Source organism: Pipistrellus kuhlii, unplaced genomic scaffold (assembly GCF_014108245.1).
Source record: "Pipistrellus kuhlii isolate mPipKuh1 unplaced genomic scaffold, mPipKuh1.p scaffold_m20_p_13, whole genome shotgun sequence".
Taxonomy (NCBI): Eukaryota; Metazoa; Chordata; class Mammalia; order Chiroptera; family Vespertilionidae; genus Pipistrellus; species Pipistrellus kuhlii.
The window spans coordinates 4,369,137-4,385,881 of record NW_023425438.1 but is presented as its reverse complement, the minus strand read 5'-3'; the positions used below and the strand labels follow the sequence as shown (position 1 = coordinate 4,385,881).

The 16,745-nt window shown below is 49.2% G+C and overlaps 1 protein-coding gene across 1 annotated transcript; it reads right to left on the bottom strand.

Moving 5' to 3' along the window:
• Positions 1-524: 524 nt before the first annotated feature.
• RHOB (ras homolog family member B) lies at positions 525-2,944 on the bottom strand. Its single transcript, XM_036434691.2, has one exon. It carries the CDS (start codon positions 2,528-2,530, stop codon positions 1,940-1,942), a length of 591 nt encoding a protein of 196 aa, XP_036290584.1. The 5' UTR covers positions 2,531-2,944; the 3' UTR covers positions 525-1,939.
• Positions 2,945-16,745: the final 13,801 nt, after the last annotated feature.

Below are 16,745 nucleotides of genomic sequence, written 5' to 3'. Positions count from 1 at the left end.
TTTAACGGAAAGGGGAATGTACAGTACAGAAATGAAAGTGTTGACACTAGGTGCCTGAGTAACTCTATCTTCCTCTGGAACTGGGACCAGAGTACCCTGGTCTCCCAGGGCCACCCAACCCCCACCCAGCCCAAAGGAATTCCATCCGCACCTGCTACAAATACCACCAGGGAAGAGGAATAGGTGGGAAGACAAGACCTTGCTGGCAGAATTCTTCCCTTGCCCCCAAACCACTAGGCTATTTGTACACACGATTAAACCACAGAAGGGGATGTTGGGGGGCTGGGTAGAGGGATTGAGCAAAAAAGAAAAAACCCACAGACAACAGGATAGTGATTGGGGAGGGGCAGAGGGGGGAATAAATGGCAATGGAAAAGACTGGGCTTGAGGTGGTAAAAACAACAGTGTACTGATCGTGTGTTGTAGAACTGTGCATCTGAAACCTGTGTACTTCTGTTCGCCAGTGTTACCCAAGAAATTCAATAAGACAGGGAAAGAAATGGAACCACAGGAGCCATTTTATGAATGTCGTCATCATAATCTTTTAATATTTTACATAAAAAACTGTATACACAGCTTATAGAACTTTCATGTAAACATCATAAGCTCACCACTTTGTCATTTGTCAGTTTATTTTTAAAAATAAAAAACAAGACAACAATCTAGTAGAAGTACCACTGGGGTGGGGGAGGGTGGGGGAGGAAGAAGGCTGGGGGCAGGTTCGTTCTCTGAGAAATGTTCACATCGCTTTAGACACCGCCTGGTGAAGGACAGAGGGGTTCAATGGGCCCCAGTGCTTGTTACTGCCCTTTCTCACAACAGGGCGCATACCTGCACCAACCAAACCGCAAGACGGCATTGCCATTTTTTTTTTTTTCAAGAGAACAAAATAAAAGTTAGTGGTTTGTTTTTCCTCTCATTTTAGAAATCATCATCACTTTTCCTTTAAAACATCAGAAGTCGATGAGGTTACAGCGTACACGTGTGGTCAGAATGCTACTGTCTTACACAAATGACAAGTGCATGGGAGTGTCCACGAAACAATTGTGCAAAGAACTCTTTCCAAAGGAAAAAAACAACAGGTTTGAAAGCCTTTAAATAAATCGAAAACCTCGGGTTCTTGAACTGAACAATATTTCACTTGTAGGACAGGCACAGAGTTCGCTTATGGCAAAAACAGCCCGCAGCAGCGCGCTCTGCTCTCCCCTCCCCAGGCCCGGGGCTGGCCAGGGGTTTCGCTGGAGGCTGGCCTGCAGGCGACTGTGTCAGTCTGGAAGCTGTGTCCTCGCAGCCCCACGTCAGTTGCAACCGTCTTCCCCCGGGGGCTGGAAGGATGACCAAGTCCTGTTCCTGCTTGGATGGGCGGGCGCCGGCCCCAGAGCTGTCACTCCACCCACCACCACCATTAAATAACAGCATCCTGCCTCCGAAAATAAAATTATATCTATATTTATATAACACCCCGCCCTGCCCTCCCGCAGCACGCAGTTCCCGTGGTCTATGTTACAGACAGAAGACGGCAGGCGCTCGAACATGGGATGGGGCGCGGCAGGCAGCACCGGGGCACCAAGCTCCTCTCCCGGGACCGGAGGCGGGGATGGAGGGGGGGTAGCATAGGGCTGCGGGAGGCGGGGTGCGGGGAGTCCAACACACACAGCCACACACTCTGAAGAGGCTTGGCTCTTCCCAAAAGGGTGCTCAGGGGGGTCCCCCCTTGGCACTCGGTTGTAAGGGCGCGCCTGGGCCTGTGCAACGCAGCAGCCGGACCGGGCGCACAGAACACTGGAAAGGGGACGCGCGGGGCCTTCCCACGCCGGTTCCAGGCTCCAGGGTCACCGCCGCTGGACTTCGGGGGTGCCGGGCGGGAAGGCAGACGCCGGATGGGCGGTCGGTCCGGTGTGGGGTCCCCGGCGGGGGGGAGGGACGGCCCGGGAGGCCCTCAGAGCACCTTGCAGCAGTTGATGCAGCCGCCCTGCGAGCCGTAGCGCTTCTGCAGCGCGGCGCGCGTGGCCGTCTCGAAGACCTCGCGCACGCCCTCCTTGGTCTTGGCCGAGCACTCGAGGTAGTCGTAGGCCTGGATGCGCACGGCCATGGCGCGGCCGTCCTCCGTGCGCACGGGCTCCTGCTTCATGCGGGCCAGCTCGGTGCGGACGTGCTCGTCGCCGCGCAGGTCCTTCTTGTTGGCCACCAGGATGATGGGCACGTTGGGGCAGAAGTGCTTCACCTCGGGCACCCACTTCTCGGGGATGTTCTCCAGCGAGTCGGGGCTGTCCACCGAGAAGCACATGAGGATCACGTCGGTGTCCGGGTAGGAGAGCGGCCGCAGGCGGTCGTAGTCCTCCTGGCCCGCCGTGTCCCACAGCGCCAGCTCCACCTGCTTGCCGTCCACCTCGATGTCGGCCACGTAGTTCTCGAACACGGTGGGCACGTACACCTCGGGGAACTCGTCCTTACTGAACACGATCAGCAGGCACGTCTTGCCGCACGCGCCGTCGCCCACCACCACCAGCTTCTTGCGGATGGCCGCCATGAGCGCGCCGGGGCCGGGGCCGGGGCCGGGCAGCGGGAGGGGGCCCGCGGGCGCCTCGCTGCCGTCCCGCTCGCCGCTCACTGCTCACCTCGGGCTCGGGGAGGAGGGAAAGGGGGCGCAGGGGGCCGCTAGCTGCGCCCGGGCCCCGCGATGGCGCGTCCTCCCGGTGCGCTCCGGCGGCCGCGGCGGGGGCGCGGGGGCATAGGGCGCGCCGGGCGTCTCCGCGCTGCTCCCGGGCAGTGGCCGCTCTTCTCGCCCCGGACCCGGACTCGGACCCGGACTCGGACCCGGACACGGAGTCGGCGCCTTTGTGCGCGGATCGCAGATAAGGCAGCGTCCCCGGCCTAGATCCGCGGGCGCCCACAGCTCGGGAGGGGAGAGGACTCGGCTCCGGCCAGACGGCGGCGGCGGCGGCAGACGCTGGCTGCGGCCCTAGCGCCCGCTATTTAAAGAGTTCGGCCACTTTCTTAATATAGCCGCCCAATGGGGAGCCAGCCGGCTGAGCTCATCGCTGCGGAGCTCGGCTCTGATTGGCCGCGCGCTGCAGCCCCGGGGCGGGGCCGGGCGGGCGTGATTGACGGCCCGGCCGCCGGGCTGGGAGAGGCAGGGACCGGGGAGTGTGCGCCCCCGGCCGCCGGCGGTGCGGGGCGCTGGGGACCCCGGGGTTCCCTCCTGCGGCGCGGCTGGTACCGGCCGGGCCCGGGGGCCCGGGAGCCGGCTGCCTGGAGTCCGTGGGGCCTGGGCGAGCGGTGCTCCGGGAGGCGGCATTTTGCGGGGCGTTGGCGGCTCCATTCCACTCAACAGGCCCCCCTGCTTTGCAAAGTCCCAGCGGGTGGTCAGACCTGTGGGGGGGGGGGGGGGGGAAGAGGCACCTTTAAGGAGGGCTTGTTTTTATGTAAACACACACACACACACACACACACATACAGGTTTGTTTCCAAGCAAGGTGGGGTTTTTTTGTTTGTTTGTTTTGTTTTGTTTTGTTTTAAAAGCGGCCCCTCTCTGGTCTAGCCGGCCACCCCATCCCCCTTTCCCCAGTTCCTCCCCTGGGGCAGCCCTAGGTTTGGGCCCAGTGATTCGAGACACTACTGTGAGCTGTGTGAACCAGCTGGAAGCCCCGTGGCTCCTTCAAGTCCTGCCACCTGCCCCCTTCCCGGCCCCCAGCCTGGGTCTCTAGATGAAAATTAGGGGAAGGGAGAACAGTGAAAAGGGAAGAGTGAAGCTGGTTGCAGAACTCCATGTCCACTTGGAGGATGTTACGAAACAGGGAGCTAGAGAAAAAAAAAAAAGTCAGCCTGGGTTCTGGTTTGCAGGATTAATTCGGATTCTGGTGTCAGAAGTAGATAGTACAATGAAATTTAAAGAGGCCGGGGGAAGAAACTTGAAGATGGGGACCCAGCAAATTGGTGTCTGGAGGGGTGCGAGGTCCCTCGTCTCCTGTCGCACTGAGACTTAATTCACCCATCCCACGAATCCTGCAGGAGAGGACTGCAGGAAGGGCTGATTTCAAAGGGTAGAAGAAGTAGGCAGGAGGAGGGGAAGCAGGGGGAGCTGGCCAGGAAGGAGGAACAGCAGGAACAAAAGCAGAGAGGTGTGAAAGCGGAGGACAAGCTTCAGAGACTGGGACTAGCTTGGTGTGGCTGCACTTGATGGAGGAAGTCGGGACTCAGGGTGGGCCCAGGGCGGGTGGGGAGGGGGGGGCTAGAGCGCCCACGGAGCAGGTGGGGCTATATCCGTTGTAGAGGGATGCCTATTGGTTTTTCTGCACAGGAGGGACCCAGGACATCAAATGATTGCTTCCTCTAAGACTGGCAGCTGTGGGAGAGCCAGGATTCTGTCCTCTCTCAGCATCTTGAAGACCTAGCACAAAGCCTGACAGTCTGCACAAGTCGGTAAGTGAGTGGAGAATTCACCTAAATATTCAGGAACCCATTGGAACTTTCTGGGTGTCTCCTACCTCAAACTCCAGGCTCTGCTTTAACAATACCCAACCCAATCATCTAGCGGAGCCCTGCTGTTTTCACTTCTGATTCTTAAATTGGGGTAGAGGTCTATCTGGATACTACAGAGAGAAAACCAGGTCAACTAAGACGGCATGCTTTGAACCCTGGAGCCCACCCTGGAGAACAACTCATTCAAAGGACCAAGTGCTTCCTTCACAGGGGATTAGCTCCATGGGTGTATCCCAGCTTTCTTGCTTTGTTTTTCAGATCTAAAGACCTGAAGTTTCAACCAATAAATAATTTTTCCGAAGTGGGATCCCTTGGGAGAAAGTGGGTTATTTTGATCATTGGTTTAGTGTTATCGAACAGAAATCGTTCATTTACCAGTGTTAGCAGAGTCAAGCACTGAGAATTACAGTGAAGAAAGATTGGCTATATTATTATGAATGGCACCACCCAGGAGCATGAGAAGCTAATGCAGGGGGAAAAAAAAAAAAAAAAAGAACCCATCCCTGATGCAGGTAGGTTACGGATTATCTATGGCAAAATTATAAGACCCTGTGGGTTAGGGGTTCGAGGTCATGCTAGGAGCTGATTGGTTAGAGATGAGGTAAGAGTAATAAATCATCTATTCAGCATCCCTCTGTCTGGTTTCATGGGAAAGCAGCCAGGGAATCCTTCCACCTAAGGGCTCTGGAGCTGAGACATAACTTAAGTCAAGATGTTGTCTTTAGCCGACTATGACCATGAAGTCCAGCTACTGTCTTCTCCTGCCTCGGGGTTGCTGATGATCCAGGGGCAAAGCTAGGACTCTGAAGAGTATAGAAAGAGATCTCATTTCTAGAGCTAGGATTTAAAGCTAAATTTAATAATAATTAAAAAAAAAAAATTTTTAAAAAAACATAAAAGACCCTCAGTTTTATTAGGGCTCCAATGGAGAAAATTTTTTCTTTTCCGTCTTTTCTTTTTTAGTTGGCCTAGTACAGTGGTCGGCAAACTGCGGCTCATGAGCCTTGGTTTGCTGCTCTGTTGACTAATGAATTTGCCGACCACTGACCTATACTTTCGATTCCAATAATTACAAGCTGTTGTTGTTCCTTGTGATTAAGCCCCTCAATGTCAAAATAATACTAAAAATATTCAGTTGGTAAATATGCCAAAGTCAACAAATAGAAGAATCCATGTTCTGCAGCAACTTCTTTTCATGGTTTTCATTTTTTGGGTCCAGAATATTTTTGTCCAGTGCAAGCTCTGTGGAGACAGGCTACTTCAAAGACTGCTCCAGTCACAGGGTAAGCTCACGAGGTGCTAATCTCCTCCATTCCCAATCTACTCCCACTGAAAAGCAAGGATAAAACTGATTGTCTATTACACTCTATGAGAACAAATCATTTTAATATTTAACTTTATTAGCATAGATTCACTGTATGACAGAACACCCAGACCGGTGAGAGAGGGAAATTATCCTTGAGACAAAGGAAAGATGTTCATCTATCTCCAATCTTCAGCTTAATTTATTTGGTCTTCGTTTTGTCCAGTGTCTCCTACAGGTCCCTGAAACCACCCCCAACTCCTTCCAGAGAAGACCAGACTGGAATGTTCATTAGATTTTAGCGCCACCTTGTGACAATCATATATATATGATTCTAGAAAACCTTATCTAACCTAAAAGCATGAATTTTATGACTATTTTTATTTTGCGATCTTTCATGGAATGTATTTATAGCTGTATTATTAATATTACCTTCAAATCTTTTTGTGAAAGGATGCTTTACAAAATTCTTTAGAAATTCTTCACATATATACTTATACACACATAACTCTTTTCATATATACTTAAAAAAAAAAAACAATTCCTAAAGAGTAACTTATAAAAGAGATTAGGAGAGATAAGGTTATGGAAACTTGATAGTTTAGATAACAATGGACTTCATTGTTCCCTAAATTGTAAAACAGCTTTAACCACAAATACAATTTGCTTCCATGTATCAAATCAACACATTTGTACACCATAAACTTATAGAATGTTACATATCAATTATATCTCAATACAGCTGGGGAGGGGGGGTGGAGAATTAAATGAATACTGGATCACCAAAAAACAAAAATAAAAAATAATGCTTGACTCAATTATTGGGCAACTTTTATATGTGTTTAAAACAACTTAGGTATATGAACCTGCTTTTTCCTACTGGAGCATTTATGAAATTTAAATACAGACTTGGTGTTTTTAATGCAAATTTAGCATCCAAATTGAGATGGGCTATATAATTATAAAACAAATGCTAGACTCTGAAGACAGGAAAAACATGTAAAAGAGTTCATTAATAATTTTCATATTAATTACATATTGGCCTGATAATATTTTGGGCTTAGTAGACATGCATTTAAACATCTGAGACTTAATAGAGTGGATATATAATTCAAAGTAATTTTGTGTTTTTATGTGTTAATGTGGCACCTGGAACATTTTAAGTTATCCGTGTAGTTCACGTTATATTTGTATTGGACGGTCAAGAAAATGTCTAAAAGTTCATGGTGTTCACTGAGTATTCCCTCCCTCAGTCACCTTTATAGGACCCCCTCTCATCTTCCTACGGGTATGATTTCCTTCTTTTCCCTAAACGCAGTGCTGGGTTTCAGAGGGGCACAGACCCTCAGAGGCACACTGTGGTTCAGAACAATCTGGAGCCTCCTCGTCCACTGCCCATCACTGCTCTCCACACCTGGCACCTCCAGGACTTTTCCTCTGTCCCCCAGCCCCTCCCTGCCTGCCCACCTCTCATCCCAACACTCAGCGGTGCTTTCTTCTTTAATGTTATTTTTCAATTGCAGTTGACATTCAGTATCATCTTCTATCACTTTCAGGTGTACAGCCTAGTGGTTAGATAACTATGTCATACACAAATAGGCTTTCTTGGATCAGCGAGGCTGAGCGGGCCTGTTGCATGGTGATTCATTTTCCCTTCCATAAAAAGAGAATCAAAACCTAACCCCTGTCCAATTTTGATAGAAAAGTGGGGCTTGTGGGCTGTTTTCTGGAACTTTCCTATCAACCTCAGTCTTCTCACTTCAGTTCAGTAAACGTGGATTTAGATAAGGTGACCAGTCATCTCGTTTTTGGTGGGACAGTCCCGATTTTTAACAATTTGTCCCGCGTCCCGATCGGGACTTTTTAAAAACGCCGTGGGACACGGGACAAATTGTTAAAAATTAAGGTGACGTCTGGTCACCTTAATTAGGGGAGGGAGTGGAGAAGGGGAGGTGAAGATGCAAAAAATGAGTCAGGCTTATTATGAGGGGGCCATGTCATAAGCTATATAAATGTCTAACCACTGTGCTGCACACCTGAAACTAATATAATATTGAATCTCAACTGTAATTAATTTTCTTTTTAATTAAAAAAAAAAAAGATAAGTGAGGCTTTGGACCAACATATAAGGGGGAACACACACACACACACACACCCCACTGTGGGCCATGCTATCACTAATACATAAACTAAGGGTGGAGCTGGCTTCTCACAGGAGGTCACCCTTGAGCTGGGCCTTGAGATTTCTCCAGAAGAAGGAGCTGCCCATTTGCACCATCTGAAGCATGTCCTGTGCTGATTGTACGCGGAGCCGGCGGAAGGAAAGGAGAAGTCGCCATCAGCAGACGCAGACCGTGAGCTTCGCCAGGTGACAACAGCGGGGTGAGGCTTGTCTGGCCTGGCGAAGGGGAGGGCGGAAAGAGGAAGGTCACAGAACTTGCCATTACATAAGTGCCATCATTACAAAATCCACCCCAGCAAAAGGCTTGCTGGTTCTGTGGCAAGTGCTGAAATTGCACATGCATTTGTCAATGTAGCCAAAACCACTGGGAAGGGGGGTGTGGATGCAGGAAAGCTGTGGGCAGAGAGCCTGGTGCCAGAGGCTGGAGACCTGCGTGTTAGGCTTTGCAGTGGGCGAAGGGTCCTTCCTAGGACTCAGCGTCTCCATTTGTAGATGAGGGGGAGCACGCAGAGGGGGGAAACGGAAATGTACGAGGGGTCCCTGGGTAATGTGACTGAGTGTAAGACATTAGGCGGCAGTCGAACCGGGGAACCAAAGAACCTCAGAATTTAAAAGCAAACTACTGTCCAGCAAGGCCCAGGCAGAGCAGGGGCCACTCGGCCAGCAGACCCAGGGTGTGGCCCCCGACTAGATGAATTTCATTTTTAACAAGTCAAGGGGTGCCCACCTGCAGAAAATAGGAGTTGCTTTTTTCATAAAGTGGGGGAGAACTTTTAAGAGGACAAAAATCCTTTGTATTTAATTCCATTATTCAAGATCTTCTTTTATGTGATTTGCTTATTCTGAGGCCCAAAGAGGAAATATTCTGAAGGATGGAACCTAAGGAAATGGGAGCTTACGTAAGAATACATTATTCTCACAGCTGAGCGCGGGTTAGCGTTCGGCAAGGTGGAGGGCAGTCCAGAGGGCAATAACACCCAGGTTTTTCCTCTTCCCCTTTTTAGGCTTGAATGCAAAGCGAGTGATCTAATCTGAGTATTTATTCGGAGGTGATTCACTTCTCCTGTTCTCGTGAGGTCAGAATTTTGCAAGAGGGGAGGAGTGACATTCACAATAGGTTTCCACACTCCAGTGTGTTGCCACAGAAGATGTGTCTTGACTATTTATAGCACAAGAAGGCGCCTATATTCGGACCCTCTGCTCAGAATCAGGGAATCTGGGGGAGCAGGACACACTTGTGGGGTCGCTCTGATGGATACCCTTCACCCCACCGGCCCAGGCCTCTGCCTCTCACCCAGCTGCCAGACAGGTCAGTGGAATAGGGCTCAGCTAAAGGGACTTCTCTCCCAGGGTCCTCAGTCAGGAAGGAGAACACGGGAACTCTCTCTGGACAACTCTCTGATGGGACTGCTTCCTCTGCGGAGTGTGGAGTCATGTGACTTCCGCTCAGCTCGGTCACAGTGTATGTTTAAGAAGTGGATGCCTTGGAAACTAGATGGCTTCCATTTTAACAAATCAAGGGGGCCTTACCTGCAGGAAATAAGAGTTAATTTTTTAAGCATTCCTTTCCCTTTAAAACCTTGGCAATCCCACTGCCATGTCTAGGAAGTTTGCTCACTCATTCATTCATTCATTTCACTAACATGTGAGGTGCCTCCCGTATGCCTGGGCCTAGCTGCCATGCTCTAAGGCAGTAGTCGGCAAACTTCGGCTCGCGAGCCACATGTGGCTCTTTGGCCCCTTGAGTTTTTAGCAAAGGCCAGCTTAGGAGTACACTAATTAAGTCAATAACAATGTACCTACCCATATCGTTTAAGTTTAAAAAATGTGGCTCTCGCCGAGACCGGTTTGGCTCAATGGATAGAGCGTCGGCTTGGGGACTGAAGGGACCCGGGTTCGATTCCGGTCAAGGGCATGTACCTTGGTTGCGGGCATATCACCAGTAGGGGGTGTGCAAGAGGCAGCTGATCGATGACTCTCTCTCATCGATGTTTCTAGCTTTCTATCTTTCTCCCTTCCTCTCTGTACAAAATCAATAAAATATATTTTTTAAAAAATGTGGCTCTCAAAAGAAATTTCAATCATTGTACTGTTGATATTTGGCTCTGTTGACTAATGAGATTGCTGACCACTGCTCTTAGGGACTCGGGGACATAGTATACTTGGCATCAGACAGCTGTTGACCTGCCTACATCTAATTGAGGTAGGGACAGGCCTTGAACTTGGCAAATATGAAGGAGGTGATGACAACGGCTGTTCTCATTCGATCACAGATTGTGCAAACAAGCTCTGTGCCAGCAGTGGGTTACAGGGAGAAATTACAAGGAGTTTCTGTCTTCAGAGGAGCTCCAGTTCATAAATATAAATGGCAATGCAGGACAACAGTCATAACCAGTAAAATGACTGTTTCCATCCGGTGTGGTAGGCACAGGGGCGGGACCTGAGGAGGTCAGAGAAAGTTTGAACTGAGTGGGATATTGCAACTTCGGTGCCCTCATCAAACTGCATCCCCTCACCCCTTCCATGTACCCATCTCCTGCGTGGTCCCCTCCCACCATGAGTCTGAGTTTAGCCAGGTGACTGGCTTCAGCTGGAGACATCAGTCAGACCAATGCAAGCTGCAGCTTGAGAAGCGCTTGCACAACGGGGCTTGCCTTCCCGGAAGGCTTCTTCCTGGAACCTGGCTGCCGTGCTTTCAGGAGTCCCAGTCAGCCATGTGAACGGGACAATGGTGAGGCTACCCCTGAGACCTGCCAGCAGCCCTGGCAACGCCCCGGTGAGTCAGGAAGTCCTGCCAAAATCATTCGCTCTCTCCGAAGTTCTTTCTTGAGCCCACGTTGGGAAAAACAGCGCTCGCTGGGGGCAACTTTCCTTTCCCTTTAAAACTCTCTCACTTAGCTGAAACCGGTTTGGCTCAGTGGATAGAGCATCAGCCTGCAGACTGAAGGGTCCAGGGTTTGATTCCGGTCAAGGGCATGTACCTTGGTTGCGGGCACGTCCCCAGTAGGGGGCGTGCAAGAGGCAGCTGACCGATGACTCTCTCTCATCGATGTTTCTAACTCTCTCTCTCTCTCCCTTCCTCTCTGTAAAAAATCAATAAAATATATATTTAAAATAAACAAATAAAATAAAATAAAACTCTCTGACTTAAAGCGCCAGTGTCAGAAAATAAAAGTAAGCATCCCATGGGACCTCTTTATGTTGTAAGACTTTACAAGGTAGGGGAAAAAAAATGGGCTGAAGAAAAGATATGCCTGGCCAGTAAGAGGCGGGAAGGAGGACTTTTAGCGTGAGGTGTTTTTGTTTTTATTTCTTTATTGATTAAGATATCACATCTTTGTCCTCATCCCCCCATTCCCATCCCAAACCCCTCCCCACGCATGTTCCCACCCCCCTGTCTGTGACCACTGGTTAGGCTCATATGCTTATAGGTTGATCTCTACTTTTAGATTTTTTAAATCACAGAATGATTGAAGCACAAGGAAAAAATATAGAGAATAATATCTTTGCTAATCTTTGAATCTCTTTCTAATCATTTCAGTACAGATTGAAACTCCTGTGTACCTCTCCCCAATCCTTCTCCTCACCCTCCCTCCAATATGATGTTTCTCATCCCCGTGCACATATTTACATATTTACTATATATGAGTGGGTCCTAAAGAGTGTTTTGAATGTTTCAGATTTTCACACTAATCCTATCAGACATTACATAACCTCTGCAGCCCACTGTTTTTGCTCGATGATTTTTTTGCGATTTCACTATGTTCATGTTCGTCACTCTTGTTCACTCATTTTACCTGTATTAGGTTCCATTTTTGAAATATTTGTCCGTTCTCCTGTTGTTGGGTATTGGGATTATTTCCGTGTTTTTCTCAGATAAACAATGCTACCGTGACTGATGGTGCAATTGTTAGGCCAACGGGCACATGTGGGAGACTTTCTAGGAGGAACACCTGTGTGTCATAGGAGGAGCATTGAATATGACAAAAATCCTGGTTTGCATTTTGAGTTCAGAAGCTGCAGCCCAGGGCATCTGAGATGTGTCTCTATCTCCCACCTTGAGGGCCCCGTAGCCTAGGTCAGTGGTCGGCAAACTGCGGCTCGCAAGCCACATGCAGCTCTTTGGCCCCATGAGTTTTTAGCAAAGGCCAGAGTAGGAGTACCCTAATTAAGTTAATAACAATGTACCTACCTATAGAGTTTAAGTTTTAAAATTTGGCTCTCAAAAGAAATTTCAATCGTTGTACTGTTGATATTTGGCTCTGTTGACTCACGAGGTTGCCGACCACTGTCCTAGGTGAGTGAACATGGCCACCTCTCCAAGAATGTGGTTCCAATCAACTCCCTCCCATCCAGGCTCAGCTGGAATGTTTCTCTTATCTGTCCTCTCTTTTGGATTTACAGTTGGAGATAAGGACATTCCAGAGTGTTCTGTGACTCGTACTGAGTGTGGCAGTAGGAGAGTCGGGAGGGAGGGCTTGACTGTTCAGAAAAGGGGAAAATGGGATTATTATGAAAAATCAGGAGGATTGATGTTCCGCTCAGCTATTCCTGGGCCACAAACCACCCAGCTAAGATTCATTATTCTCCGAATTCTGTGGGTTCCTTTAGTGGTCTCTCCTGAGCTTCTTCACCTGGTTGGTTTCAGCTGGAGGACTGGCTGGGGGGAAAGGCCCTAAGGGTCCTGCTTATGTGTCTGAAGCTTGGTGCTGGCAGGCAGCTGGGTCACCTTACATCCCCACCATTTGGTCGCACCCTCCAACAGGCTAACCCAGCTTCCTCACACGTAGTCTTTGGGCGCTTTCTATGAGAGAGGGAGAAGGCCTTATCACTAACTCTTGCAGGCAAGGCCTAGAATTCACATAGCATCACTTTCTGCTCATCTCCATTGGCCAAAGCAGGTCACAAGGCCAACCCAGGTTTAAGGACAGGACAAGTGGACACTCCCTCTTGTCAGAAGGAGCAGCAAAGTCATGGGACATCGAAAAGAAGCGTGGGACAAATTGTTCCGCCATCTTTGAAAACCATCTTCCCTGATGGAGCGATTTGGGCAGAGATGGAAATGTTAACATTCACCACTGAGGCTTTCACTAGAGTCTTCTGGCAGTTCCCAAAATAGGCCAAGATGATATCAGGCTCATCAGCCTGGCTTTCCTGGCAAGAAAGAGGCTCATGGAGGGAGAGAGCTTTTAAATGATTGATGCTGGCTGGTTCTTCTCTTCATCTGAAAGTTCGATAAGGAATCTACCTTTGGCCTTTGTGAATTAGCTCTTTTAAAAGGCTATTTTTTTTTAACACCTTGTGCTAGCTGCTAAAGATACAGCAGTGAACAAAAGACCTATGGTCCCTCCTACCTCAGAGCTTTTGGTCTATGGAAAGGAAAGAGGCATGAAACAATTAATTACACAGATAAAGATTTAGTGACAATGGTGTAATGCCACAGGAGAAGTGAGGCATGCGGAGTGAAGATATAAAGAGGGGGGTGGGGGCGAGGGACCTGACCTGGTGTTAGGGTCAAGGCAAACTTCCTTGAGGAAAACATGGAGCTAATTTTTTTTAATGTTTTTATTGATTTCAGAGAAAGGAAGGGAAAGGGGCAGATAGAAACATCAATGATGAGAGATAAAGTCATCGATTGGCTGCCTCCTGCTTGCCCCCTACTGGGGATGAAGCCCACAACCCAGGCATGTGCCCTGACTAGGAATCAAACCGTAACTTCCTGGTTCATGAGTTGACACTCAACCACTGAGCCACACCAACGAGGCAGGAGCTAATTTTTGAGGAATAAATAGGCATTACACAAGCTAACACAGTGGGAGGAGGTGGTAATGAATAATTCGAGCAGAAGAAACAGCAGGTACTGAGTTCCTAGGAAGGGAAGAAGCCCACGTGTTTGAGGAGCTGAGAAAACAGAAAAGGAGAGAGTTGGCCAGATGAGACTGGAGATCAGGCAGGAGGCAGGTCATGCAGACCTGGTAGACCACTTAAAGGGTTTGGGTGTGTCCCGAATTGGTATTCTCATAAGACGAGGAAGAGACCCCAGGAGAGCACGTGTGCCGAGGAAAAGCCACATGAGAGAACAGCAAGAGGCTGTGGGCCAAGGAGAACATTCTCACCAGAAACCAGACCTACCAACACCTTGATCTTGGACCTCCAGCCTCCAAGACTGGGAGAAAATAAGCTTCTGTTGCTTAGATACCCCCAGTCTGTGGCATTTTGTTCTGGAAGTCCTACAGGCTAATACAGCTTGTGAAATACTGAGATTTATGCTCCAAAAGATCATCCTGGTTGCTACGTGGTAGATGGACCCAAGGAACAAAAATTGTTAGTTGGAGCCGAAACTGGTTTGGCTCAGTGAATAGAACATCGGCCTGAGGACTGAAAGGTCCCAGGTTCGATTCTGGTCAAGGGCATGTATCTTGGTTGCGGGCACATCCCTAGTAGGAGGTGTGCAAGAGGCAGCTGATCAATGTGTCTCTCTCATTGATGTTTCTATCCCTCTCTCTTCCTCTCTGTAAAAAATCAATAAAATATATCTATTTTTTAAAATGGTTAGTTGGAGATCTATTAGGAGCCTTTACAGACAACTGGGTGCACACACAGACACCCTGTGGTTGTTGTTTAGAGATTCCCGTGTAACCAAGGGAACCTACCCACAAAGCTAGCTTGGGGTTTTCCTCTTTCATCAGCTGGTCGTTTCAGATCCTCCCTACAGCCATGAGCGTGGGGAGGGGCATGGATGTGACTGTGGGGGGTGCCATAGGGTTTCTGGGCTTCCTGCTTGCTGTGCCTTCTGGTCCCACTCAGGCTCAGAGATGCACGCCTCCCATCTCACTGTGGACTGTGGCTGGGCCCACTCAACCTTACCACGTGGTCGTCCTGATGGGACTCGGGTCCTGAGGGGTAATTCCAGCTGCATGTTCACTCAGTGTCCTGTACTCAGAGGAACTGTCTGTCCCAGGACCCAGAAGTATGCAGAAGTTGCTTTCCAAAAGACATTTAGTTCTCTATCCAGAGGGCATGGCCTCGCTCCAGAACCCAAGGTCTGCATTGTTTCTCCCACAGGGACTGGCCACAACCTCTACGTGGCATCTCTACCTCCAACACCATAGAGTTAAGCAAATCGTATGGCCCACGTGGCAGAGGTGCTGTCGCTGCAGCCAGTTTCCCCATGCCCTCTCATGTGGTCCATTTGTATGGGCCGGGCACAGCCCAGCTAGCCTTTCCCACCCTCTGATGGCCACCAGAAGGGAGTGTATATGCCCCCACTAGGTGCTCAAGTCCTTAGCCCAGTGGGCGGCAAACTCATTCATCAACAGAGCCAAATAGCAACAGTACAGTGATTGAAATTTCTTTGGAGAGCCAGATTTTTTAAACAACTTCTTCTAACGCCACTTCTTCAACATAGACTCGCCCAGGCCGTGGTATTTTGTGGAAGAGCCACACTCAAGGGGCCAAAGAGCTGCACGTGGCTCACGAGCCACAGTTTGTCGACCACGGCCTTAGACATTTGCTCATACTTTTCTTTTTTTCCTGTCTTTCTTTTATAAAGTTTAAAATTATTGGAGTTTATTAATGAAGCATGCCAAACACTTTATTTCATGCTTACAACTTCCTATGAAGCAAGTCTAACCTCCAGAGGAGGAAACTGAGGCACAGAGAGGTGAAGAGACTTATTCAAAAATGCCCCACAGTGTGAGATAAAACCAACAAAAGAATACTCGGTGCCTCCAAATAGGCAATGCAGTCTTTTGGAAGATTTTACTGGAGTAGAGAGGATTAGAACATGACAATGGGGGCTGTGATGGCTGGTTTTACTTATGTGTGAGCTGGGCTAGGGGATGCCCACACAGCTGGCAAATATAGGGTTATTTCTGGGTGTGTCTTTGAGGGTGTTTCCAGAGAGATTAGCATTTGACTCGGTGGGCAGGGTGTAGATCGCCCTAAGGAAGGTGGCATCCTCTGGTCTGTGGAGGGACCATATGGGACAGGAATGGGGAGGAAGGGCGGATTGGCTCTTTCCTTGAGCTGAGACCCTGGTCGTCTCCTGCTCCTGGTCCTCTGGTCTTCCCTGCCAATCACAGCAGCCTCTCCGGCCCCTCCACTTCCCTGGACTTTAGCTTCTTTTAAAGTTCAAGGTAAATCATAGCACATAAACTAAAATAAAGAGTTGTCGCTTGGCCCACGTAGCTCAGTGGTTGAGCATTGACCTATGAACCAGGAGGTCATGTTTTGAGTCCCAATCAGGGAACACGCCTGTGTTGTGGGCTCGATCCCCAGTAGAGGGCATGCAGGAGGCAGCCAATCCATGATTCTCTCTCATCATTGATGTTTCTCTCTCTTCCCCTTCCTCTCTGAAGTCAACAAAAATATTTTTTTACAGTTGTTTATCTGAAGTTCAAACGTCACTAGCATGCTCTCCTGTATTTTAGTTTTTGCTAACGTTTGCAACGCTAGCTTCTTTCTTTGTGAAATGGGGTGCCACCCAAGTCGTGGGCAGGTGAGAGGCCATCAGGTGGGCTGCAGCAGAGAGGAGCGACCCTGAGCTGCAGGGAGCACAGTCTTCTAACCCTGAAAGGGCGAGGGTGTGAGTCAGCCTCAGGGGAGAGTGAAAGATGTTAGGGTTCACAGTAACCACAGAAGGATGTCTCCCCCAGAGCAGCCAGCAGTCAACAGGAAGTTCCCTCCCGACCCCTGCTCTTGCCATGGTTAAGAAGATTCTAAACTAGGATTCACATCAGTAGCTGATGCTGGCGTTTGGCAACCCTAAGCTGGATC

Excerpts from the sequence above, each read along its gene's own strand:
- RHOB (XM_036434691.2), bottom strand. The coding sequence starts at position 2,530 with ATGGCGGCCATCCGCAAGAAGCTGGTGGTGGTGGGCGACGGCGCGTGC.